The 27,244-nt window shown below is 35.5% G+C and overlaps 1 protein-coding gene across 1 annotated transcript in view; it reads left to right on the forward strand.

Annotated features, from left to right (window-relative positions):
* LOC138712458 (transmembrane protein 198) overlaps window positions 1-27,244 on the forward strand; it is a 363,343-nt gene that overhangs the window by 177,756 nt on the left and 158,343 nt on the right. The window contains exon 3 of the mRNA XM_069844288.1: window positions 5,431-5,629. Coding sequence (XP_069700389.1) covers window positions 5,434-5,629 — 196 coding nt within the window. The 5' untranslated portion in view covers window positions 5,431-5,433. The remainder of the gene's footprint in view (window positions 1-5,430; window positions 5,630-27,244) is intronic.

Genomic DNA, 27,244 nt, shown 5'->3' on the forward strand with positions numbered 1-27,244 from the left:
ATGTCAATGCCTCAATTATTCATGTATAATGTGAGAATATGTCCTGAAAATTTTATTCAATGATCTCCATTATTGTCTGAGATATTACGTATTAAATGTTGAAGAATGTAAAATAAACGAACTCAGGATATTCGACGGAGAAGTTTGAACACAGAGTAAAGGGACTGGAGCGCAGCGGCTATTTAAAAATGATATAAAAACAATTATTTCTTCTTAACGACCTTGAAATTTCGCTCAAATGAAGTCAATGTTATGAAATATTTTTATGCTAAAAACAAAGGAATTATAATTTTGACACATATTTGGTCATTCCTGTAAATCCTTCCCCTTAATATTTTCTTTGTTTGAAATTTTCCTAAAAATATGAGGAATGACAATAAAAAAATGACTCAGAATATAATTTCTAACCCGTAATATAAATTAATCCCTAAGGATCAGTCGTATAAAAAATTAATCTAGTTCAAGCAATAAAATTAACCTTCAGTTAATTTTGGTTCTATATACAATATTCAGATAATATTATTTCGTCTTGATTTAAAATCAGACCTAACTGGCGATGTTTCTCAGCTCAAGCTGGTTGAACTTATGAAATTAGTATACACACCTTATTTTCAGTGAAATAACTTTTATTGCAGGGGCGTACGCAAGGGGAGGGTTACGGCGTTTGAAGCCCCCCCCCCTCATTTTTTAACTTAAAAAAATTACAAATTTAGATTTGAATATTTTTTATCCATAATCGTTTTCCCTTCTCTAATTTTTCACTTTCAGAGTAACAAAATCTACATCGACATGAGGCATAGTCCTCCTACCCCTCCTTCAATATAATCCCTGTGCTTGGTGTTGCGCAAGTTCGAATTATAACAATGCTATCTACATATATTATAGGGAGACCTACCGCCTAGTATCGACCTTTTAATAAAATGACATCGACTTAATATGAAATTTAACTTGTAGTGAAACATACTGTAACATTGATTGTTGATTAGAAATGAAGAGTAAAAAGCTACAAAAACTTATTGAGCATTTCATGTAATAGTTGTGTTTGTGTACTAAATTATTTTAAAATGGTGTATACCCTTCAAGAGAGAACATAGATCATCCTTATTGATTAAATTTAGGAAATTACAGAAAATAAGCTGTTTTTTCATGCTACAATCAACTGATAATAACAAAAATACAGGTTGTCAGGCTATGATAGAAAACAAAATATGCGAAAACAAATTAATGGCGTGTATAAACAATTGAATGCTCTTTCATATTTGAGTATAGAAATATAGGGGTGTCATTTGAAATTTCAAAGTTGGAGTGGCTGAGGTGTGAAGGTGAAATCTAAAATACAATTAAGCCTAGTTTCAGACTTCCCTCTCAATATCTAAATTGGCGTGTTTCTTGTTTAAATTGAATTAAATTTAAATAATTAGTTGTTTAGACTGCGAAGTTTTGAAATCAAAACCCTGTATGTGTTCCTCCATAAGTATATTTTTGTGTTACCAACGAGACATATAAATTTCGAACAATGTATTCCAAACCAACTCTCTATAAATACGATTTTGAGTTGGTTATTTTACGACGCTTTATCAATTGCTATGGTTATCTACCTTCTGAATGAGATGAAGGTGATAATCAGAGCTAGGAAGTTGGTACCAAAACTGTTAGGTTGTGTGAGCTTGGAATGAAAAGTAGTAGCGCATCTCTCAATGTCAATGAACCAGAACGACAAATATGTAGGCTACAGCAAACATGCAGTCCAATCGTCCATAGCCTTAGAACAAGAAATTAATAAACGAATAATATAAAAAAACAATAATTTGTAATTATGAACTTTGTAAATCCCAAAGCATTTTTTTCTTTGGTTATTTAACGACGCTGTATCAACTACGAGGTTATTTAGCGTCGATGAGATTGGTGATAGCGAGATGATATTTGGCGAGATGAGGCCGAGGATTCGCCATAGATTACCTTGCATTCACATTACGGTTGGGGAAAACCTCGGAAAAAACCCAACCAGGTAATCAGCCCAAGCGGGGATCGAACCCGCGCCCGAACGCAACTTCAGACCGGCAGTCAAGCGCCTTAACCGACTGAGCCACATCCCAAAGAAAAATAATTTACCCATTCATATAAAAATAACATACAAATTATACAATTATGATTCTAGCCTCATTATAACAAGTAACAATGAACATTTTCATTTTATCAAAAGAAATATGTTTATCCTAGTTTATCGGAATATGATCAGATACGTAGGTGTAACATCACGTCCGGACCCAATATGGAAGAGAACCGCCATCAGGGCCAACAATCCGGGAGATTGGGAGTGTGCTGCGGTAAAAAGACAGTGGGTGGCAAAGCACAAGTGTGGAGGACATAGAAAATACCTGCACAAACAGCGCTCAACGAGCGCGCGCGCTCTTTCGGAGCGAGAGAGCTGTGTTTACCGCTCGCCGAAACGGAGAGGAAGATACGTCAGAATGACATAAGACTTGCTATAGGTAGAGGAGAGGGAAACGACCACTCAGTTATCTAGTGGAGTGCAGTGTGTATTCTCAGTAACTGTTTCACGTTGCTTACCTACTGCTACAGTACAGTATGGAGGAAACTAAAGGCCGGAACATAACATTAAACATTCAACGATTTACAGCTCGAACTTATTGATCTTCAATCTGACGTAAGGGCTAAAGATCGTTAGGATAATGCTACTAGCCTGGTTGAGTTTTACAAGACTACCAACATTAGCAATAATATTCACGACTACACAGGCTGGCTGTGAAAATGATTGCTATGTTTGGCTCAACATTTATATTTGTGAGCAACTGTTTTCTATACAACTTACTTACTTACTTACAAATGGCTTTTAAGGAACCCGAAGGTTCATTGCCGCCCTCACATAAGCCCGCCAGCGGTCCCTATCCTGTGCAAGATTAATCCAGTCTCTATCATCATACCCCACCTCCCTCAAATCCATTTTAATATTATCCTCCCATCTACGTCTCGGCCTCCCTAAAGGTCTTTTTCCCTCCGGTCTCCCAACTAACACTCTATATGCATTTCTGGATTCGCCCATACGTGCTACATGCCCTGCCCATCTCAAACGTCTGGATTTTATGTTCCTAATTATGTCAGGTGAAGAATACAATGCGTGCAGTTCTGTGTTGTGTAACTTTCTCCATTCTCCTGTAACTTCATCCCGCTTAGCCCCAAATATTTTCCTTAGCACCTTATTCTCAAACACCCTGAACCTATGTTCCTCTCTCAGAGTGAGAGTCCAAGTTTCACAACCATACAGAAGAACCGGTAATATAACTGTTTTATAAATTCTAACTTTCAGATTTTTAGACAGCAGACTGGATGATAAGAGCTTCTCAACCGAATAATAACACGCATTTCCCATATTTATTCTGCGTTTAATTTCCTCCCGAGTGTCATTTATATTTGTTACTGTTGCTCCAAGATATTTGAATTTTTCCACCTCTTCGAAGGATAAATCTCCAATTTTTATATTTCCATTTCGTACAATATTCTGGTCACGAGACATAATCATATACTTTGTCTTTTCGGGATTTACTTCCAAACCGATCACTCTACTCAACTGTTTTCTATAATCAACTTTAATAAAGGCAGACATCGAACATCTGTAACTGATGTTTCATTACGATCAGTAGGCTACTGTTCCTTTCAGCTGCCAACAGCATAAAACCTCGTTTTGATGTACCGATAAATAAAAATATAACAAAATGATATTGTACATTTAAGTAGCTATAGAATTTCTATTATTTCTGTAAAATAAATATTTCTTTATTAATTAATAACAGTCCAAGATTAGTTTTGCAAACACTGAACGGGAATTCATTTCATAAACACTCATAATAGTACTTCCTTTTGTGTACATTTTGTACGAGATCACCCCTTCTTCCAGTCCACCCTTATACAGAGCGCAGTCAATATCTGCCTCCGCTCATGAGCTGTGAGCCTGCTCGGAGAGCGCAAACCTTGTGCAGGCCTGACATAGAAGTGTGGAAGGTGCATTTTGTTCCCGTAGAAATCTTTCCTTAGCGTCAATTCTATGCGGTATATCGGCAGCAAATGCTGTGTGGCATTAACAATTGTCTGGCTGAAGACTCAACTGAAGAGCTTGCACTAGCTGAACTTTGTTCGTAAACAGCCTCACATTCTTGTGTAAAGGACTTTGTGGATAGTCGAACGCGACAAGTTCAATTCCCTGGCGGCACTGCGAATGGACTTACTAGGGCTTACTGATCATGTCTCGATAAACCAGGATACACATTGTGCAATCTCCTGAGGAGTCCACATCTCCTTCACTGTCACATTTCAAATTTCACTAAAATTGCAACCAAAAACATATTTCTGGAATCCAACAAAATTCCCATAAAAAATTTTATGCTCGACCATGCCGAAATGTAGTAATTATACACCTGGTAGCAGTCCTTTAATGCATGTCATTAAAGTACACCTACTCATTAAAGTACAGGTCTTCAGCCAATGACAAGTCAGCTTTGTACCGTTATATCGATTATTCTCGGATATGCAATCGACAGAAAATTAGCGAAAAGTCACGGAGGCTGGAAATCCAATACTGTCGCAGAAGGTTATGTTCTGTTACTATAATAATTAGCGTTAATTGTAAATAATATTCAAATAAATTCAATTTGTCATCTCGTTTTTCAATTCTAAATCAATTTCCAGGTTATATCAGAGTAATGTTCATCCTTATTCTGTGCCAAGGTCAACGACATTCGGCCTCGGAAAAAATCAATACTTTCGCGTCTGCGCACATCTCACAATTCAGGTCAGTTCGCACATAACCATAAAAAGACCCAATTTTCAATACTTTCAAGTTAGAAATATGGTCGAGCATAAAAAGTCGTATGAAACTTGCCTATAATGGTAATTAAGACGCTCGTATGAAAATTATGAAACTCGCTTGCGCTCGTTTCGTAAACAAACATACTTGCGTCTTAATTACTGCCATTATAGGCTCGTTGCATAATGTGCTATAATAGTTTCTGATTAACATACAGAAAACCGCATCCAGATATCATGTCCCAATAATTTGTTATTTACATCTGAAGTTGTAAAGGTTTCATTTGGACACCCTGTACTACAGTGTTGTATTCTCCATCCTCCGATAAAGTTTCGGCTTTTGTAGATGTAGATTATTGTCAGCACAGCAGGATATCACAGCTGCAAAGCAAGCTCTTCAGTCGTTTTCAAAAAAACTCCTGGGCTGTTTGCACGAACGATGACAGGAGTTCATAATAGCACTTGGGGAATATAACATTGAAGGTGAATGTGCGTAAGGTGCCACAAGTATGTTGTTGAGTTCACAGTAGCCGTACTCCAGAAATTATCGACTGCATCATGTAATTGTTAAGGATATGGCTGGATGCCTGACGGCCTGTTTTTGTGCAGGCGATGTCGGGTCTGCAGACGGGGCCCCTGCTGCCCACAGCGCGGCCGCAGCCCAACGTGACGGGGGGCTTGTTCCCCAGCGGAGGGGTGGCCACCACCACCGTGACGCGCTGCCGCTACCCGGACTATAACTATGACATCGCGACGGCCGTTATCTGCGGCATGTACCTCGTGTTTGGCGTCGTGTACAGCCTGTTCGGTAAGTACCTCAGACTTCTGTATGACTTGAGGCTTTCCCGGCGTTTGATATACAGACGTGGACAAATTATTAGCAAAATTGAACATTTTTGTTATATATTTTTACAAAATATGATTCTTCAATTTAGACTACAGTTGACATTTTTGTGTATTTCCAAATTATTAGCAAAATTGAAGATTTGTGTTGCATATTTTTCAAAATTTAACTCCTCAATTTGGACTACATTTGATATTTTCGCATATTTACAAATTATTAGCAAAACCGAAGAGTTTTATTGTATATTTTTACAAAATTCGATTCTTCAACTTGGACTACAGCTGACATTTTGGATATTTCCAAATTATTAGCAAAACTGAAGATTTTTGTTTTATATTTTTACAAAATTTGACTCTTCAATGCAGTTGACATTTTTGCTAATTTACAAATTATTAGCAAAATTGAAGATTTGTGTTGCATATTTTTCAAAATTTAACTCCTCAATTTGGACCACATTTGATATTTTCGCATATTTACAAATTATTAGCAAAACCGAAGAGTTTTATTGTATATTTTTACAAAATTCGATTCTTCAACTTGGACTACAGCTGACATTTTGGATATTTCCAAATTATTAGCAAAACTGAAGATTTTTGTTTTATATTTTTACAAAATTTGACTCTTCAATGCAGTTGACATTTTTGCTAATTTACAAATTATTAGCAAAATTGAAGATTTGTGTTGCATATTTTTCAAAATTTAACTCCTCAATTTGGACTACATTTGATATTTTCGCATATTTACAAATTATTAGCAAAACCGAAGAGTTTTATTGTATATTTTTACAAAATTCGATTCTTCAACTTGGACTACAGCTGACATTTTGGATATTTCCAAATTATTAGCAAAACTGAAGATTTTTGTTTTATATTTTTACAAAATTTGACTCTTCAATGCAGTTGACATTTTTGCTAATTTACAAATTATTAGCAAAATTGAAGATTTGTGTTGCATATTTTTCAAAATTTAACTCCTCAATTTGGACTACATTTGATATTTTCGCATATTTACAAATTATTAGCAAAACCGAAGAGTTTTATTGTATATTTTTACAAAATTCGATTCTTCAACTTGGACTACAGCTGACATTTTGGATATTTCCAAATTATTAGCAAAACTGAAGATTTTTGTTTTATATTTTTACAAAATTTGACTCTTCAATGCAGTTGACATTTTTGCTAATTTACAAATTATTAGCAAAATTGAAGATTTGTGTTGCATATTTTTCAAAATTTAACTCCTCAATTTGGACTACATTTGATATTTTCGCATATTTACAAATTATTAGCAAAACCGAAGAGTTTTATTGTATATTTTTACAAAATTCGATTCTTCAACTTGGACTACAGCTGACATTTTGGATATTTCCAAATTATTAGCAAAACTGAAGATTTTTGTTTTATATTTTTACAAAATTTGACTCTTCAATGCAGTTGACATTTTTGCTAATTTACAAATTATTAGCAAAATTGAAGATTTTTATTATATATTTTTACAAAACTTGACTCCTCGATTTGAACTACAGTTGACATTTTTGCATATTTCTCTCTACTGTAATGATGGAAATATCCAAAATTGTCAACTGTAGTCTAAATTGAAAAGTCAAATTTTGTAAACAAAATATCATAAAAATCGTCAATTTTGTTAATAATTTGTCCACGTCTCTAGAATAACTCTTCTCGGGTTCTCAGCCAGGTGAGTTGGAGATTAGCTTCCAAGCTTTCGACGGCTAGCTCTTCCATCTTCTTCAGGGATGAAGTCCACTTTATCCCTGAAGAAGATGGCAGAGCTAGCCGTCGAAAACTTGGAAGCTAATCTCCAACTCACCTGGCTGAGAACCCGAGAAGAGTTATTCTACCTCATACTTCTATTTTAACGATCCTCTTAAGCCAGCGCAGTGGAGAACTGGAGAATGTAAGCAAGCGGCAGCCTGTTCCCTTCCCCTACGAGCCAACCACGTAAAAGCATGTGATCAAGCGTCACTGTTTACATTTTTCAACTATCCATTGCGCCGCTAGTTATAAGTTTATTATACAGGGTGATTGACGAAGATTGTGCAATACTCTAGGATGTGATTTCTGGCATTATTCTGATAAAAAAAGTTCAAATAAACATCGTATAAACTGAAAATCAATCCATTACTCTACAAAGTGAAGCAGTATCACATGCTGAGTCAGTACTTGGACAGAAAATTGACTTGGAATACACATATAAGCAACCTAGTGAAAAGACTCCGACATAAATTACATCAAGTTAAACATCTGTTGAAGGATTCATCACCACTGCCGCTACACTTGAAAAGACTTATAATATATTTCTCATTGATCAGACCTATATAGGCCCATTCACAATGAAAATTAAACATAACGTAAACATAACACGTGTGTGGAAACAAACACACCGAATCAACAAAACTACAGAATCTATTACATAAAAATGGAGAATTGCACAATGGCTGACGATGTAGCTATTCAATTTATGTTTCTAATAACTACAATGGCATCAGTATATGGCTTTCAATACTTGAAATCAAAGAAACGGAGATGTAAAATAATCAACTTTTCGTCATATGATTCCATGTTGCGCGCCTAGCTATCATCACGGCCAATAGATCAAAATATTGCCTGTAGGCAAAGTCCATGAGATGTTAAACAAAAAGTGAAAACACGCTTTCCGCTTGTGTACTGTTTCCAAATCGCATAAACATAAGCATGAAAGTTTGGAGTTTGCAAACTTTCATGTTAACGTCTTATGATTAAGATTAAGTTTATGCTTATGTAATTCATTGTGAATGCTTTCATTAAATAACATGGACACAAGGTTTTATGCTTACGTTATGTTTATGTTTAATTTTCATTGTGAATGGGCCTTATGGATTTATGGCTGTGGTATATGGGGATCTGCAATCAATTCCCAAATCAGACGAATTCAGACAATATAGAACCGGGTCCTTCGTCTAATCGTGGATGCACCCTGGTACATCCGCAATGACAACCAGCACAAAGACTTGAACGTCCCTACCCTGCGCAGCTCCTACATACGACTTCATCACTCAATGGTTAACCATCAAAATGAACTCCTTAATACCATCCCAGAACAACTTCCACCGCCTAGCCAAATAAGAAGATTAAAAAGAAAAAGACACTCAGATCTGTTGTTTGAAGATTAACATTTTTGTTTTGTTTCACATTTTGCCAGAGGACAGTCATAGGACTGCAACCTCCATACATGTTTCTTGTGTGCTTTTATAGCACAGTATTTATAATTTTTTAAGCAGAATTGTATTATACATAATTGTATAATAAAGTTTTCTTATGATTGGAAAAAAAATATATATAAATATATGTCATATATTTTTTTTAAATGGAGTGAGTTACGCCCTCCTGAATGTTAAACATAAACGTATACAGGGTGTATCACGAGGTTTTCCCCCGGTTTATTGAGGTGATTCCTGGTGTTATTTGGAACAAAAAATGTAAATACAGTAATGGGGTGACATTCATAATTAAGAAGTTACGGCAATTTGAAAAAAAGCAGAAAAAACTTTTTGAGGATGTCACTGGCAAAAATGGAAATCATAGTTGGAATACAAACAAGTGTTTCATTTTGTACCAGTCTCTTGCATGTAGAGTGGATTTAAAGCTAATGTTCAAAATTTCCTCCCTGCATCTGAATGCAAAGATTGCACGGGTGTGAACCGCGTGTGTAGCAATGTACACAGGAGATAAAAGTAAACAACGACTGCAGTATCAAAAACGTGCTTATTGTTATGGGAAAGTACCATTCACTTCGCTTATCTACTGCTTACTGTTTGATCGTTACAGTCCTCCCGCCACACATCGTTAGTCCTGCGCAATCATGTCTAGCGCTACATACACCATGACGTTTTTCGAAAATCTGTTGTAACCCTTTAATTATGAATGTCACCACATTACAGTATTTACATTCTTTGTTCCAAATAACACCAGGAATCACCTCCATAAGCCGGGGGAAAACCTCGTGATACATCCTGTGTATTATGAAGGCTTAAGCATTTAAATTATTTACAACAATGGTACTGGATGTATTATAAATTCATTAAAGTACATTCACGTTATTACTCATCTGAAAAATCTGTATTAAAGCCGGTTTTCAAAGATCCCACCTTCTGCAGCAATAGACGTAGCCGCCCGAGTGTGAACTGCGCGCGCCGCATTCCCTAACTTTCGTTGTTCGGATGCTAGGTAGAAACGTTGTACCAGTGTTGAGTTATCGCTAACCCTGACCTTGATGTCACGAGATTATGTGTCGCTGCTATCAGCTGTACTGTAACACATAAAGCTCCAGACGGCCAGAGAGAGAGAGAGAGAGAGAAAGGAAGTTCACAAGACTGCATGTTACGGAAGAAAGAAACGTGATTTTATCGGAAACTATTCAAAATCGGACACACGTATATATGAACTTCATTCATCAGAATGATATCAGAAATCACATCCTAAAATATTGCACAATCTTCGTGAATCACCCAGCATTTCAACATTTTTTCCCCACAGAATCTATAAGTCCTTTAGAAATAAAAATTGGCATGCTTAATAAACACTATTTGTACATTACTTAGCAATTTTAATGTTTTTGAAAACGTAATAGTTATTTTTTAATTATGAAAATTTCAGGAGTATTTTGTTCAGCCGGACACTTAAGATATTTAAATGAAACTTTGCATGCATGCATGCATGTATAGTCCTTCTGTGTGAACAACATATTCTAAAATCGTTATGTGGAGTGTATATTTTAAACTGTCACAGGCTAACCAACCAATAAAGCAGGAAAAGTTAAATACCAGAATTGTAAAAGAAATACCTCTAGCAAAGCCTCCTTAGTACTGTACCATGTTACAAAATATCTGTAGATGCAGTAAGTAGTGTTTGTATCATTATGACAGTTATTTTTAAGTAACTTTAAAACGATTAGAAGTATCTCAAAACAGTTTGCACCATTGTTTTTTTTTTTTTTTTCAGAAAATTTCACATGATTTTGAGTACCTACATGACCTCCCTTTTCATTTAAAATTTCAAAGTTGCATCCAAAATGGCGGCTTTTGAGATAGTTGAGGGCTAGAATCTAATGTGTCACTGGTAGAACATTTTGTCTTAGAAATACTGGTAACACCTATAGTATCTAATCGAAAATCAAGCATATGGAAGATTTTTATATGGTTCCAGACTTTCGATTCACTCTGTATTTTAAAGTGCATGTAGGAACCATAAAATCCATACATTCATTCATTTATAACTTCTTCACAAACAACACATTACAAAGAAAAGGTGTACAATTTAAAATTAAATTTAGATACCAATAATGAAATTTGTATACCAGTAGCTATTAGATAAAATATTTTGTGCGAGATCGTGCGTATTTGCTTGGTTTCCGCACAAAACCAATCCGCGGAAAGCCTAAATTTCCACATTCAGTATTCCCAACGTAACACACATAACAATTTCCCTCTTCTTATCGCTTCAGCGCGACATTCATTTTACTGCTTTAGGCTTTTAACATATTATTTTAGAGACGTTCAATATAGTAATAATTATAAATTGGAAACTTACCACTGCAATTTCACCTAAATTGCACTGTTAATTATTGTTTTTAAATATTTGCAAAAATTAAGTAAACTCTACAATTCCACTAAAGTTACTGCATTCGTGATGCAAGTAACATTAAGGAAGCCGTGAAAAAATCAACAAATCAACTTGCCGATGTTATTACTGCAATATGTTATATAAATAATATTGTTAAAATATTAAAATGAAAAATAAATCATTACATAACCTTACCGTTTGTTTTAAGTTCGCATTTATAGACGGGGCAAAAAAGACAGAAGTATATCACGGCCTGCTGGAGTATAGTAAACATAGAAAACATTTTAAGGGGACACGCTACTGAGATTTCTAATCTCCACAATTTTGATTGTAAGTTTTTGAAATTCTAAAATCGAATAGATGTTGATGAGTTACATGTGCACAATTATTTTCAAATTTTATGTTGAAAAATGTACTCGGAAAAAAATAAAATATAAAAAAATTGTTTATAATTTTTGTAAACAAATATCTGGGTCTCATATAAAGACAATTTGTTTCTTAAACTTTTAAAATGATTCTAAGACTACCTACAATGAAATGGTGCATGGGTTTGTTCCTAGTCAATACAGTTCATTAGTAAAAAAAAAAAATATTAACTTTTAACATTGACCAAAATTGACGAAAACTCAGTAGCGTGTCCCCTTAAAGCAACAATGTTGAAGATAGATATTTTTGTTTTGCAAATTTGCCGTCATTGAACAGAAACCAAGATGGAGATTTCATTGCAACTAATTAGAAATTCATCTTTCAGGTATGTAATAAACGATCTTCGCACAAAATAATGTACGATACACGAGCGGTATGTTTTCTTTCAATTCTCGGAAATTAAAAAAGCTCAACTACGTTTCGCTTTTTCAAATTTTTCCTCGAACATGAAAACTTCAACATACCGCTCTTGTAACGCATATTGCTAGTACAGCAAAAGAGAGTAAATAGATTTTACACCCTTCGTCATTGGTATTATAGCCTACATCGAACTAGTGAACTTGCAGGAGGATTTCGTAATGCAGTGTTTACAGAACTGCTAATCGGCGGCCTTGCATAACCTCACAAATCGCTCAGTTGGATCGTTTTGTATATATACATCGTCCCAGATTATAAAAAATATGAAGTAAACAAATACTTCATGCATAATACATTACGCCGCTGAAACATGTAACGTGACCGCCGTGACTAAGCAGCGTGCGAACTCGACGTGTGCATGTAACGTAGTCTTTAATATTAGCATCAGTTGACAGTGAATTAATGCAAGTTCCATTCAGATTTCTTACCTTTCTGATCCTTTATCTGAATCTTGTAGCATTCGCTTCCCTCTACACGCCGTCATTGATGTGCTGCTGTCAATAAATCTGTTCCACAGCGTTCTCCATCAGTCTACCAAGATATCACGACTTTTCTTCTCCTCTTCTAAAGACGTACTGAGTACAATTCATTCAATTTCGGGGACACATGTCTCGTTTCTGGTGTGGTTTATGTTTTTAGAGCAAGTACAGATCATTATTCGTTGAAATTCGATATGAAATACGCTTTTTTTCTCTCTCTCAACGCGAGAGTACAATTAAAGCACGTCGATTTTGCTCTATTGAATGAGTTTAATGAATCCGAAATCTAATGCCGGAACTCCTATGAAGCTGACCTAGAAACTCGAGAGCTAGTATCGCACCTGCAAGCTGGGTCGGTGGAGTCTCAATACGAAAAGCGATTGGCTAGTGATTGGGGCTCGGGAGTACAGATTTACGGCTGCCTAGGGGTTAGCATATTTTCCGACTGTTCAGAAGTTCTGTCGTTACTGCAGTGTACCGTACATACAGAAGAAACTGTCTACTGAAGGATGCACTGGAAAGAATGGTGAACGGGAAAAGAGTTCGGGGCAGAAGAAGATATTAGATGATAGACGACACTAAGATATATGGATCATATGCGGAGACTAAGAAGAAGGCATAAAACAGGAAAGATTGAAGAAAGCTGGGTTTGCAGTGAAAGACCTGCCCTTGGGGAGAACACTGAATAAATGATGGCAGTATACACCATCTCTTCCATCTCTTTCCTTAAATCAGAATTTTTTGACTGAGATGAACACGTCGCATATAGGTGTAGACAACTTGTCATAATAGAAGATAATCTTACAAATACAACTGAGATCGGTTGAACATTACGAATCCAGAGCTGTGGTCGGGCATGGGTTCGATTCCCGCTTGGACTGGTTACATGGATGGGCATTTCCGAGGCTTTCTCCAACTATATGGGGAATGATAGGGTACCAGACGTCCTCTTTTGTCCGATAGGCCTATGTCTTTTTAGGCCTTTGTCTGGGGTCCGGGCGGATTTTAAGAAAAATCAAGAAATATCCTCCTTTTCGTAACTTGTATGCCTGATATTTTGAAATTATCTGATTTGACGTCTTTTTCAAGTAATTTGCCTGTAGGTGGCAGCAACATCGACAGAATATACTCTTTGCCAGTAATTATAACTCTCTTTGCTCCTCCTTGTTATGGTCGTTGCTCACAGGTAGCTAGTAAATCGAGAGATCGATGTGCGAATGTAAATATGTATTTTGATAATAATTATAGTTCCCTTACCTGTAAAATCATTACTATTAAGTTTTATCATAATTATTTTGTAATAAAATAGATATTTACATACTTTTAAGTATGATATAAGCCTAAATCTGTACTGTAAATATTTTGTAATAAAATAGATATTGACGTAATTTAAAGTATAATATAGTCCTAAGCCAAAATCTAAGTACATATTTTCTGTCCTCTTTTTTCGAACAATGTTCTTCCTTTTGAAGCTTTGTGTCCTTTCTTTATCGATGTGAATCATGTGAATCTGGTCACCCTAGGAGTGATAGGTAATTTTATGGAGAATCCTAGGTTTCATCTTGATATTACCAATTCTGTCCACCCCAAATGGAGTGACAGTTGATACAGAATCCTTAAATAACCGACTAAGGTTAAAAAAAACACCAAGAACTCAGTATAATATTGAAAAATGACAACTGTTAACCATAACCATCATCATCATCATCATCATCATTATTATCAAAATCGTTTGAATATTAGTACCTACACCATAGAAATTGAGATTTTTTTGTTCCCTCGCTCTACTCTTGGATGTTTCATCCTCGTCACCCGTTAGATTTACTAAACATCAATTTTGGGGAGTCGATCACAGTTCTTCCTACCAACACATAAGATAGTTTCAATTTAATCTCCTGTTCCTGACTTATCTAGCAAATGGAGCCTAATTCTAATCACATTCACCGTGGAAGCCTAAAGCACATATAGATTAAATTAACCGATATTGGAAAGCTAGATCGCTAATGGCTTCTTTGCTAGACGCGACTCCACATTAGAAACCAACTAACTAGAGTACTTAATTAATCTTGTTACACACCTTCCGAGTAATTTTGTCCCTTAAAGAGGAACATCTTTTAAATTTCTTGAAAGGCCACTACATCCTTCTTACGAGAAATATTAACAGAAAATTTGTTGATTGTAATTCCTGGACTAATAAAAGTGCAATTCCTAGTCGAGCAAAATTAAACGTTAAGCGCATAATAGAAAGCATAAAGGCTGATCCACAATAAACCGAGAACGGAAACCTCAACGAGAACGAGAACGGAAATATTATTAAAATAAATGTATTTAAATGTGAGCATTTACCTTTACAGGGTTGTTAGAATGCATCATGTTTCAAAAGTTCTTTACAGAACGAAAAGTTATACTTGTTGAGATCACATTTAAAGGACAAAATTATTTTTTTTAATCATTCCTCATCATAATACACTGCTCTCTAAAGTTGACTGAGCATATCGGGAATTCAATAGTTTTCCAAAAATATGCTATGAAATGTTTCATATAAAATATTTTTATTTTCTCGAAAAGGAAGTAAAAACGAGCAAAATTGTATTAAACTTTTTTTCTGAAATATCTCAAAGAATAACCCCTTGAAATTAATGCAGTTACTTACGGTTCACTATATATTTATTTATTCATTCATTCGTTCGTTCGTTCGTTCGTTCGTTCGTTCGTTCGTTCGTTCGTTCGTTCGTTCGTTCGTTCGTTCGTTCGTTCGTTCGTTCGTTCGTTCGTTCGTTCGTTCGTTCGTTCGTTCACTCACTCACTCACTCACTCACTCATTCACTCATTCATTCACTCACTCACTCACTTATTTATTTATTTATTTATTTATTTATTTATTTATTTATTTATTTATTTATTTATTTATTTATTTATTTATTTATTTATTTTATTTATTTTATTTATTTTATTTATTTATTTATTTTCTTATTTATTTATTTATTTATTTATTTATTTATTTATGTATTTATTTATTTATTTATTTATCCTCGTCTTTAGTAGACACACTTAGAACTGACTTCTATATAAACATTAATTTACTATACTAGACCTCCAAATTTCATGAACTTCAATACCGAATTTCACAATACAACAGAATCTCACTAATTCGGACTAATAGGAGGGAAATCCAACCTGAATTAGTGAAAGTCTCAATTATAGAAAATTTACTGGAATAGGATTATTTCGACAATTATTGAAAAAAAAAATCATATGCTATAATTACTAACTTAGCTTTTAGTTATTTTATTTTACAAACATATGGAGCACAAAACATTTATTTTAAAAAGAATAAGTTTGAAGTTCTTTAGACCAAGTCAATTACTCCACAGGAAATAGTGGCTTTGGATATTTCAGACTGTGATTTAAAGGAAAAGATAAGTGTTGTCCGAGTCTATTTACGCTGCTGTTCTTTAAGTACATCATGACAAGGTAAATTTCTGATAGCCAAGATTACAGCTCAAAAATTCTATATATACAGGGTGGAAGTGAAATAAGGGAGCGCGAGGTAGTACACGTACGCTGAGTTCGTTGACCTCTTACATCTGTATTGCGATACGAAAGGAGACTGTTAGCGGCGAGGTTACCAGACTGCTGGAACTTCCAACTTAATTTTCTAATTATCCATGCATTTAATCACAAAACGTAATATAGGTGTTCTATTCATTTGAGCGTACTCTATTGTCCCTTTCTACCTGCAAGGTTATTTCACTTCCACCCTGTATATCTAAATGGGTCTCATATTGAATAACTTGAATTATTACATTTTTCACTCTTTCTATTCGCTTTTACTTTCGATGTATGGAATGTTAATCTCCAAGTGTCTAAGAAAAATAAAAAAAAAAAAAGTCCGAATTTCAAATTAGTGAAGTCCGAATTAATGGGAGTTGCACTGTGCTCAGAACTTACTTTCTTTACGAAACCTAACTGAAAACATATTTACCCAGTAAAACGTTAATACTTCATTAACCGATAGTGTATCTTCCAAACTGCAATTATATCGAGACAATAAAATTCTGCGCTGAAATACCTAACATCTGCAATGGACTGAATAATTTTTGTATAACCAAGAACATCACTTGAATTTAGTTGTGAAAACCACCAAACCACAATGTAAATGCACAGGCACGACGACGAGACTTCGGGAACTTTCATAAACACGATTACTTTCCTACGTGGGAACTTTCATAATTGCAGCAACAGCAGCAGAGTCACAAAGGTATGTCTTTGCAACCACACCGGTACTCTTGTTGCAGCATTCCTATATTTTCTTGCGGTCTGTGCCCCAATCCATCGCTTCCGCTGCAGATGAGCTTAAAAAATAGGCCTATTCCTCATACCTGATACACTCATCATACACTTCCATGTTGTTGGCTGTTCCCTTACGTCCAGTAAACCTATAGGGTACCCCAACTAGATAAAGGCTTCAAAGGCACGGATACAAAATGCACTCCACTACTGCTCCCGTAGGCTTTCATGATAATTAAATGCGTAATCGACATAATGAATGTAACCCCTTCAAGATATTACATCGCGATATCGTCCCAAGTTTTCGTACATTTCACGCAATCGTAGCCTACCGTTTATGCGTTTTGTGTGGGGCTGATATATGATATTCAGGAAAGAATAGGGTAAGCGTACTGGTGTTAAAAAGATGACGTTCGATTTCAGAGCGGCACTAATGAGCTATACAAATAATAATAATAATAATAATAATAATAATAATAATAATAATAATAATAATAACACAACATAGAACTGCACGTATTGTATTCTTCACCTGACATAATTACGAACATTAAATCCAGATGTTTGAGATGGGCAGAGCATGTAGCACGTATGGGCGAATCCAGAAATGCATATAGAGTGTTAGTTGGGAGGCCGGAGGGAAAAAGACATTTGGGGAGGCCGAAACGTAGATGGGAGGATAATATTAAAATGGATTTGAGGGAAGTGGGATATGATGATAGAGACTGGATTAATCTTGCTCAGGATAGGGACCAATGGCGGGTTATGTGAGGGCGGCAATGAACCTCCGGGTTCCTTAAAAGCCAATAAGTTAGTAAGTAAGTAAGTAATAATAATAATAATAATAATAATAATAATAATACTAATAATAATAATAATCCGAGGTACGGCAGCTCATGAAGGGCAATGAACGACCAGCCGGCTGCTAGCCTCACGTCTAACACAACACAGAACTGCACGCATTGTATTCTTCACCTGACATAATTAGGAACATTAAATCCAGATGTTTGAGATGGGGAGGGCATGTAGCACGTATGGGCGAATCCAGAAGTGCATATAGAGTGTTAGTTGGGAGGCCGGAGGGAAAAAGACCTTTGGGGAGGCCGCGACTTAGATGGGAGGATAATATTAAAATGGATTTGAGGGAAGTGGGATATGATGGTAGAGACTGGATTAATCTTGCTCAGGATAGGGACCAATGGCGGGTTATGTGAGGGCGGCAATGAACCTACGGGTTCCTTAAAAGCCAGTAAGTAAGTAAATAAGTAATAATAATAATAATCATCATCATCATCCGAGGCACGGCAGCAGTGAACGACAAGCCGGTTGCTAGCCTCACGTCCACATGCCGAAGCAGAGGTGGACGATCATCCAACCAGAATGAAGATATCGTGTGATTAGCACGATGATCCCCCCGCCGTTATAGCTGGCTTTCGTAACTGGATTTCGCTACCTATCATAGCTCCCCAAGTGCATCACGATGCTGGGTGGGCACCGGTCCCATACACTGGCCAAAATTTCATGAGAAAATTTCTTCCCCCATGAGGACTCGAACCAGCGCGCATTCCGTAACGCGAGTCCTAGGCAAGGATACCTTAGATCACGACGCCACGACCTATACAAAAACTTTATTAAATGCAGTGACTCGAACAACAATATTTTCGTTTCTTCGTGATGCTTTATCTCGCCCTTTGATACTGACTTAAAAACCAATGCGGTATAAGCGAACGAGAGGTTGGATATTTTTAGTCAGTTGTTTAGCGACTATCAGCTACTAGATTATCTAGCGTCCATGGAATTGGTGATAGCGATATGGTATTATCAAACACTTCAATGATGTAAAATTATTTTTAATTGAATTTACTTTAAAACAATACATAAGCAATTTTTAAACCGCCGAAATAATATCAAACCATATTAGCAGTAACTTATATTCTGATATTATTTCGCTGGTCCTAAGCCTAAAAAATCGGAAAGTGTGAAGGGAAATTCCATTTCGTTATTCCAGTGAACTTGAGTATAAAAGCTCTACGTGTGCGCAACGTTCACAGTTACCACAGGAAAAAAATATTTCACGTATGCGTAATATGGCTATACCTTTTTACCAACCTTTTCCCCTTGTGCGCAATATAGGGCTTCCCAAAGTTGTACAGTAGTGGCAAAAAAGCCGGAGCGACCCTTATAGCTGATTTCAGAGCCTTGTTCACTCCAGAGCACGCTAGACTGGTAACTAAGACTTCCGTGGTTCGAATCCTGCCTGGGTAGGATTTTTTTTTGTTCCTTATTCAAATTTATTCTAATACTTTTCGATTGCAGCGATATTTTACTACTTAATTAACTTATTATTCCCAGAACATGAATTTTACCAGCAATCGAAAAGTATTGGGAATAAATTTGAATAATGAACAAAAAAAAGTTCCCTTCCCAGGCAGGATTCGAACCACGAAAGTCTTAGTTACCAGTCTATCGTGCTCTGAAGTGAACAAGGCTCTGAAATCAGCTACAAGGGTCGGTCCGGTTTTTTTGTGCCGCTACTGTATCTTAACAGTCACATAAATCGAAACGGTTATATCGTACTAATTATGTAAATGTGAAAGAAACTTTCCCTAAGATATTTATAATGAATTCTGTTGGAAACGTTTGTTGGAAGTCACTCACTTGAGCATGAGTAATACAAAATCCAAGTTAATTACAGCTCATACAGAGTCTTGTACGCAGAATTGTGCGATTAAGTTATTCCCCATTTGTGTTTTCGAAGAACTGCAATTAAAATAAGCCCATCGTGTAAGTAACATGAACTGTCTATCTTATTTAACTCGAGTCGTCTCGAGCAGGCTATGAATGGCTTCCGAGAACGTTGAAGTTTTCCAGCAGACGACAGAATTCATTTCTGTGCTTCCTCCCCCGATAAGTCCTCAATGGATCCCCTCATCCGGAGCGCATCATGGGATTTGCGACCATCTTGCAGCTGGAATATTAACGACTTCCCGCACACAATGGATTACAGGTTCGCACTGCGTGGTCGGCGTCGTGGCTTCGGCTTGCCGTAGTCATTAATTCGGTAGATAACCTAGATGTTGATACAGCGTCGTAAAATAACCCAATAAAAAAATTCGGCAGAAAAGTTCTCCATTTCAGTATGTATGTAGCCGTGTAAATATTTTATAGATTTGTAAATGAATATATGGGTTGATGAGTGAATCTGCACGTAGATACGTCGCCAGATAAGCGTTATATACAGATATACAGAGCGTTTTAGAAATACTTTGACAAACCTTGGGGGCATGTTCCTCACACCATAACAAGAAAAAAAGTTCATATAAACATACGAGGCGTGTTCTTAAAGTAAGTTCCATTTTCAATTATAGCTGTCGCATTGCTGCAATCGTTATTTTGCGCATGCGTGTTTTCTTCTTCAGTCCTCAGGCAAGCTGTGCATGCAGTTTCAGAGCTTCAGTCCGTGTGTGTGGTTAGTTGTGATCAATTGAAATGTTTAAAGTGATCGAGCACCCCGCCGACTGTGAGATGCGGTCTGTTATCCGTTTCTTGAATGCGAGAAACATCAAACCAGCTGACATTCATCATCAACTTTGTGAGGTGTATGGTGATGATGCCATTAGTGATGGAATAGTCAGGAGATGGGTTAGAAAGTTCAACGAGGGCCGCATCTCTGTGCATGACGAGCAGCATACCGGTCGGCCATCTTTGATCAATGACGATTTGGTGCGTGCTGTCGATGAAAAAATTCATGAGGACAGGAGGTTCACAATTTCTTCGCTTTCCTTGAATTTTCCACAAATGTTGCGGAGTGGTTCGCAGGCGGGTGAATTCTACAATGAGGGGATAGAAAGACTTGTGCCACGACTCGATAAATGCCTCAAAATGGTGGAGATTATGGTGAGAAGTAATTGAAATGTGGGGAATGCAATGCTACAAAAATGGTTTGTAAATATTTTCCCGTTTACTTTCTACACCCTTTTGGAACTTACTTTAAGAACACGCCTCGTATGTCCGAAAATCCTTAGTTTTTTAGTTATTAATGAAAGAACATAATGAAACATCTGTTAGATATTGTCAGCTTGGTAGCAAGTGTTGCAACTTTAATCAATTCAGAAACTCATAAAAATGAAAGTTTACGTTCAACGCGTTTCGAGGTATAGGTCTCGCAAGTACGGATTACCGACGGAAGGAATGCGAAACAAACACTGCGATAAGGAAGAGCGGGCGAGAGGAAAGATCACGAGATAACTTGAATGATATTCAAGAGTACAGTCGGAAGAGAAATGACATTGATAGAATCAGTCTTGCGTTGTGATAGTTACATTACGACTTTAGTTTGTTTCATTGCTTGTGAATACGTGTCTTGTATCGCACGGTATTATTATTTAATTCGTAAACATATGTTGCGCGTATAATTAGCTTCGAATTTTTCTCTTGCTACGTTCTTTATTTCCACAGCGATGTCCTCATTTGTTCATCTTCTTGGAAGAGACAGTACTTCCATCGGCTCGCATCTCTCCCCCCTCGGCGTGCCTACATACACACGTCAAAACAGACAGCAACGCCACCATTGGTTTTCGGTAATCGTTTCTTGCGCGAGCTATACAATCCAACAACCTAAAATAATAATTCATTTTATTAGATAAATGATGTTATCGATACAAGTCTGCTGATGCACCCATTGTATCCTAGATGGCTATGCGTTGCCAAGGAGACTTGTTTACTACAGTCATTTGTCATTTGAACATTTGTTACGAGTTTGTGAATTGATTAAAGTTGCAGCTGACAATATCTAGCAGATATTGGGACATGTGTTTATATGAACTTTTTTTCTTGTTTTGGTGTGAGGAACATACCCCCAAGTTTTGTCAAAGTATTTCTGAAACACCCTGTATATAGAGTTAAATAGAAAAACAGAGAGAATGATAGAGAATATTGAAACTTGCCATGGATTATGTTATAAGACGGACAAGGTAATTGCAACTTCACCAGGTTGGGTCAGCAATGAACTAAACATCCAACGTAACAGAGAAAACATTTATATTTTCAAAAAACAACCCAACATCAGAATTAATTCAATAATATAATTCACATTCAATTCAACAATGGTTAAATAAGAAGATCCTTTTTATCACCCCTTCGTATATAAATTCAAGTAATCTCGAATTGATTCAATATTATTAACACCAACAAGTGCAGAAGGATATAAATTAAAATTATTAATTCTTGACAAATACAAATCTTAGTTTCCCGATCTGCAATTATAACATAACTAAATATCATCTACCGCAGAGATCGTAAAAATTACTGGTTCTAAATTTTAATAAGTCAACAAAAATAATTAATACGATGAAAGAGTAATGGAACGGAGAAAAATTCTCTCCGGCGCCGGGATTTGAACCCGGGTTTTCAGCTCTACGTGCTGATGCTTTTTCCACTAAGCCACACCGGATACAACCCCGGCGTCGGACAGAATTGTCTCTGATTGAGTTCCAACTCTTGGGTTCCCTCTAGTGGCCGCCCTCTGCACTACGTCATAGATGTCTATGAACATAGGACCGAAGTCCACACATGTGCTGAGGTGCACTCGTTATGAGTGACTAATTGGCCGGGATCCGACGGAATAAGCGCCGTTCATAGACATCTATGACGTAGTGCAGAGCGCGGCCACTAGAGGGAACCCAAGAGTTGGAACTCAATCAGAGACAATTCTGTCCGACGCCGGGGTTGTATCCGGTGTGGCTTAGTGGAAAAAGCATCAGCACGTAGAGCTGAAAACCCGGGTTCAAATCCCGGCGCCGGAGAGAATTTTTCTCCGTTCCATTACTCTTTCATCGTATGATGACGCAGAATATCTGCATGGAAATATCATATGTACTTTGGTACATTGAAATAATATAAAAAATAATTAAGCCAAAATTTGCCGTTGTCACCGGTAAATCCTTTGGATTTTTGTGTATGGAGTTATGCAAAAAGCCTACTTTACACAACATACATCACCACACCTGAAGAATTGCAGCATCGGATTGTAAATGCCTTCTAGCAAATGAAGACTGAACCAGGATTGTTCGGGCGCATTCTTAAGTCTTTGCGGAGAAGACTAAACAGATGCATTCAAGTACATGGTCAGCATTTTGAACAACTGCTGTAAAAATTCTTCAGTTAACATGTTCATACTGTGCTGCATATTGTTTATCCACAAACTTTACTATTGTTAAAAAAAAAGTTTATTTTGTGTATGTTCAATGACATTTTTGTGGTGCTGAAGCCAAATTTATGAATTTTACTGTATCGTGATTGGTGAATTAAATAAAATTGTCACTGCTTTCTTTTTAATTAATACTTAATTCAGCGGGACCCAACTAGCACAAAATGGCATTATCTTGTAAACGGTTAATTTGCGGATTCAAGTTTACTGGAACTTTTTGCTTCTCTTCGTTTTTATTTTTCATCCTAAATTTTTAACACCACTTTTGAAACATCCTGTATTTATTCTTCAGAAAATAATACATGGTTTATATATACCGTTTGAATAGTGATAAAGGTGATTGTAAATGCATTGTCCAGTTCCTCACAGTTGGGAAACCAGTCAGACTGTCCAGATGTGGATTACGTGTCCAATAAGCCTCCACAATTTCTTTGTAATGTTACACTGCGTAAGTCTTCTCTTTGGCGAGACCTTGTCGACAAAGTGTGCAGCGTAGGTTGAACAGCACACCTCAGTGGAGATCTTCTTCCCACTTGCACGCATCCATCTTGAGGTCACATCTCAATTCAATGCATTGAAATCGAGCTAATCGATTTAAGTAATCTCGCGCATAATCGATTCCACGGGGCAGCGGCTGTGAAACCAGCATCCCTTGCGGCTATTTGTGGAAACCAATATGGCCTTCACCCGACCAGCTGACCGAGAAGGAAACGAGATCGCGTACAAAAGCGATGAAACCTGAGGGACAGTCGGCGGTCCCTTCGCAATCCTGGAGCGTCTAGCGATTTTAATCATAAACTCTTCACGCATGAAAATGGACGTAAGTCAGGCATCACTTGGAAAACTTCATGTTATCAGCTTCGCAACAGTAACATCATGTGATGTCGAAAGAACATTTGTTTGAGTGACAATCGAAACAGATTTAATATTTGACAGTTTAAGAATGTACACAGTTCTACATTGCAACAAAATTAGTGACATTCAAATACACCATTATTATTATTATTATTATTATTATTATTATTATTATTATTATTATTATTATTATTCAGAATGTATCACCATTTTCTACAAAGAAGAGAATGGAGTAAGTCGCTTTTCGTAAATGTGTTATACCCTGCTTGTTTTAGCTACCTGATTATACCGAGAAATGTTTTGATTCAAGTACAGCAGTGCTGTGTACAAGTCTCTGTACTACCCTGAGTTGATGAAACAACACGACTTGTATAATACCCGACGCAGTTAACTTCATAGGTTCGGTATCTAAACTTTCATCCCTACTTTATAACTAGAGACCTGAATCTTAGCCACTACTCTTTGAAGTTAAATGAGTACGGAGTTTATGCAGTGAACCAAATGACTTGACTAAGGGTAGTGGCGAGTGGTGATGTACGATGTAAGACTACTCCTGCATCAAGGAGGGAGCTGTGTTGTGTATTACAAAAGAATAAACACAGCCTTTGCTGTAAACTTTTAACTTAAAATGTTACTGTTACTACTCTTAATGAAATGTTTAAGCCTATATTACAACAATCTTTGATGTTAAGTTTTAACTTAAAATGTTACTGTTACTACTCTTAATGAAATGTTAGGTCTAAATTACAACAATCTTCGATGTTAAGTTTTAACTTAAAATGTTACTGTTACTACTCTTAATGAAATGTTAGGTCTAAATTACAACAATCTTCGATGTTAAGTTTTAACTTAAAATGTTACTGTTACTACTCTTAATGAAATGTTAGGCCTAAATTACAACAATCTTTGATGTTAAATTTTAACTTAAAATGTTACTGTTACTACTCTTAATGAAATGTTAGGCCTAAATTACAACAATCTTCGATGTTAAGTTTTAACTTAAAATGTTACTGTTACTACTCTTAATGAAATGTTAGGCCTAAATTACAACAATCTTTGATGTTAAGTTTTAACTTAAAATGTTACTGTTACTACTCTTAATGAAATGTTAGGCCTAAATTACAACAATCTTTGATGTTAAATTTTAACTTAAAATGTTACTGTTACTACTCTTAATGAAATGTTAGGCCTAAATTACAACAATCTTCGATGTTAAGTTTTAACTTAAAATGTTACTGTTACTACTCTTAATGAAATGTTAGGCCTAAATTACAACAATCTTTGATGTTAAGTTTTAACTTAAAATGTTACTGTTACTACTCTTAATGAAATGTTAGGCCTAAATTACAACAATCTTTGATGTTAAATTTTAACTTAAAATGTTACTGTTACTACTCTTAATGAAATGTTAGGCCTAAATTACAACAATCTTTGTTGATGTTAAGTTTTAACTTAAAATGTTACTGTTACTACTCTTAATGAAATGTTAGGCCTAAATTACAACAATCTTTGATGTTAAATTTTAACTTAAAATGTTACTGTTACTACTCTTAATGAAATGTTAGGCCTAAATTACAACAATCTTCGATGTTAAGTTTTAACTTAAAATGTTACTGTTACTACTCTTAATGAAATGTTAGGCCTAAATTACAACAATCTTCGATGTTAAGTTTTAACTTAAAATGTTACTGTTACTACTCTTAATGAAATGTTAGGCCTAAATTACAACAATCTTCGATGTTAAGTTTTAACTTAAAATGTTACTGTTACTACTCTTAATGAAATGTTAGGCCTAAATTACAACAATCTTCGATGTTAAGTTTTAACTTAAAATGTTACTGTTACTACTCTTAATGAAATGTTAGGCCTAAATTACAACAATCTTTGATGTTAAATTTTAACTTAAGGGAACCAGGTAGTGATTAGAAGTCAAAAATCCGATTTCTTATTTTCTGTTTTAAAAAAGTACAAAACTTGCTCTTTAAAACAATATAAATACTCTGGGAGGTATTTCTGGAGGTAAGCCCTTTAAATAACCTCTTTAAATTTGACTGTGCATGTAATTCATATATCCTTCTGTTTTTTAAATGCAGTTTTCCATAAGTGGACATTTTTCAAACGTAAGTGCATTTTTCTCTGAAACTACTGAATCAATTTACATAAAATTTTTGCAGTGTTTTCTGCAGCTTGTGTACTACATAGTAAACCTACGGGTTTAAGAATATCGCAGATATAACACGAGAAAAAATACATTGAAAAAATTGCAGAAAATATGATAATAAAGTTCAATATTTTTCTGTTTCACTAGGGGTGAAATATTTAACTAAATTTTGCTTTAGTATTTACAATACACATTACTATATAACTTAAAAAAATGCAATGTATATGAGTGAAGATTGTAGAAAGTAATGTGCACCTGAAGAATGAGGTACATTTAACAAAGTCGGAAAACAGGTTATTAGTTAGGGCCTTTCTTTTGCACTTGGATACGAAACTAATTAGTTGTCTTTTATACCACTGAATTCAGAATGATTGATTGTATCACATGGCAATTTTTATTCCACCCTGAGCACTAAAAGCCTAGAAATATTGAACTAAATTTTTGTACTGAAATTTTTTAATCGCACAGGCATCACTACCCAGTTCCCTTAAAATGTTACTGTTACTACTCTTAATGAAATATTAGGTCTAAATTATAACAATCTTCGATGTTAAATTTTAACTTAAAATGTTACTGTTACTACTCTTAATGAAATGTTAGGTCTAAATTATAACAATCTTCGATGTTACATTTTAACTTAAAATGTTACTGTTACTACTCTTAATGAAATGTTAGGTCTAAATTACAACAATCTTCGATGTTAAATTTTAACTTAAAATGTTACTGTTACTACTCTTAATGAAATGTTAGGTCTAAATTACAACAATCTTCGATGTTAAATTTTAACTTAAAATGTTACTGTTACTACTCTTAATGAAATGTTAGGTCTAAATTACAACAATCTTCGATGTTAAATTTTAACTTAAAATGTTACTGTTACTACTCTTAATGAAATGTTAGGTCTAAATTATAACAATCTTCGATGTTAAATTTTAACTTAAAATGTTACTGTTACTACTCTTAATGAAATGTTAGGTCTAAATTACAACAATCTTCGATGTTAAATTTTAACTTAAAATGTTACTGTTACTACTCTTAATGAAATGTTAGGTCTAAATTATAACAATCTTCGATGTTAAATTTTAACTTAAAATGTTACTGTTACTACTCTTAATGAAATGTTAG

Source organism: Periplaneta americana, chromosome 13 (assembly GCF_040183065.1).
Source record: "Periplaneta americana isolate PAMFEO1 chromosome 13, P.americana_PAMFEO1_priV1, whole genome shotgun sequence".
NCBI classification, from domain to species: Eukaryota; Metazoa; Arthropoda; class Insecta; order Blattodea; family Blattidae; genus Periplaneta; species Periplaneta americana.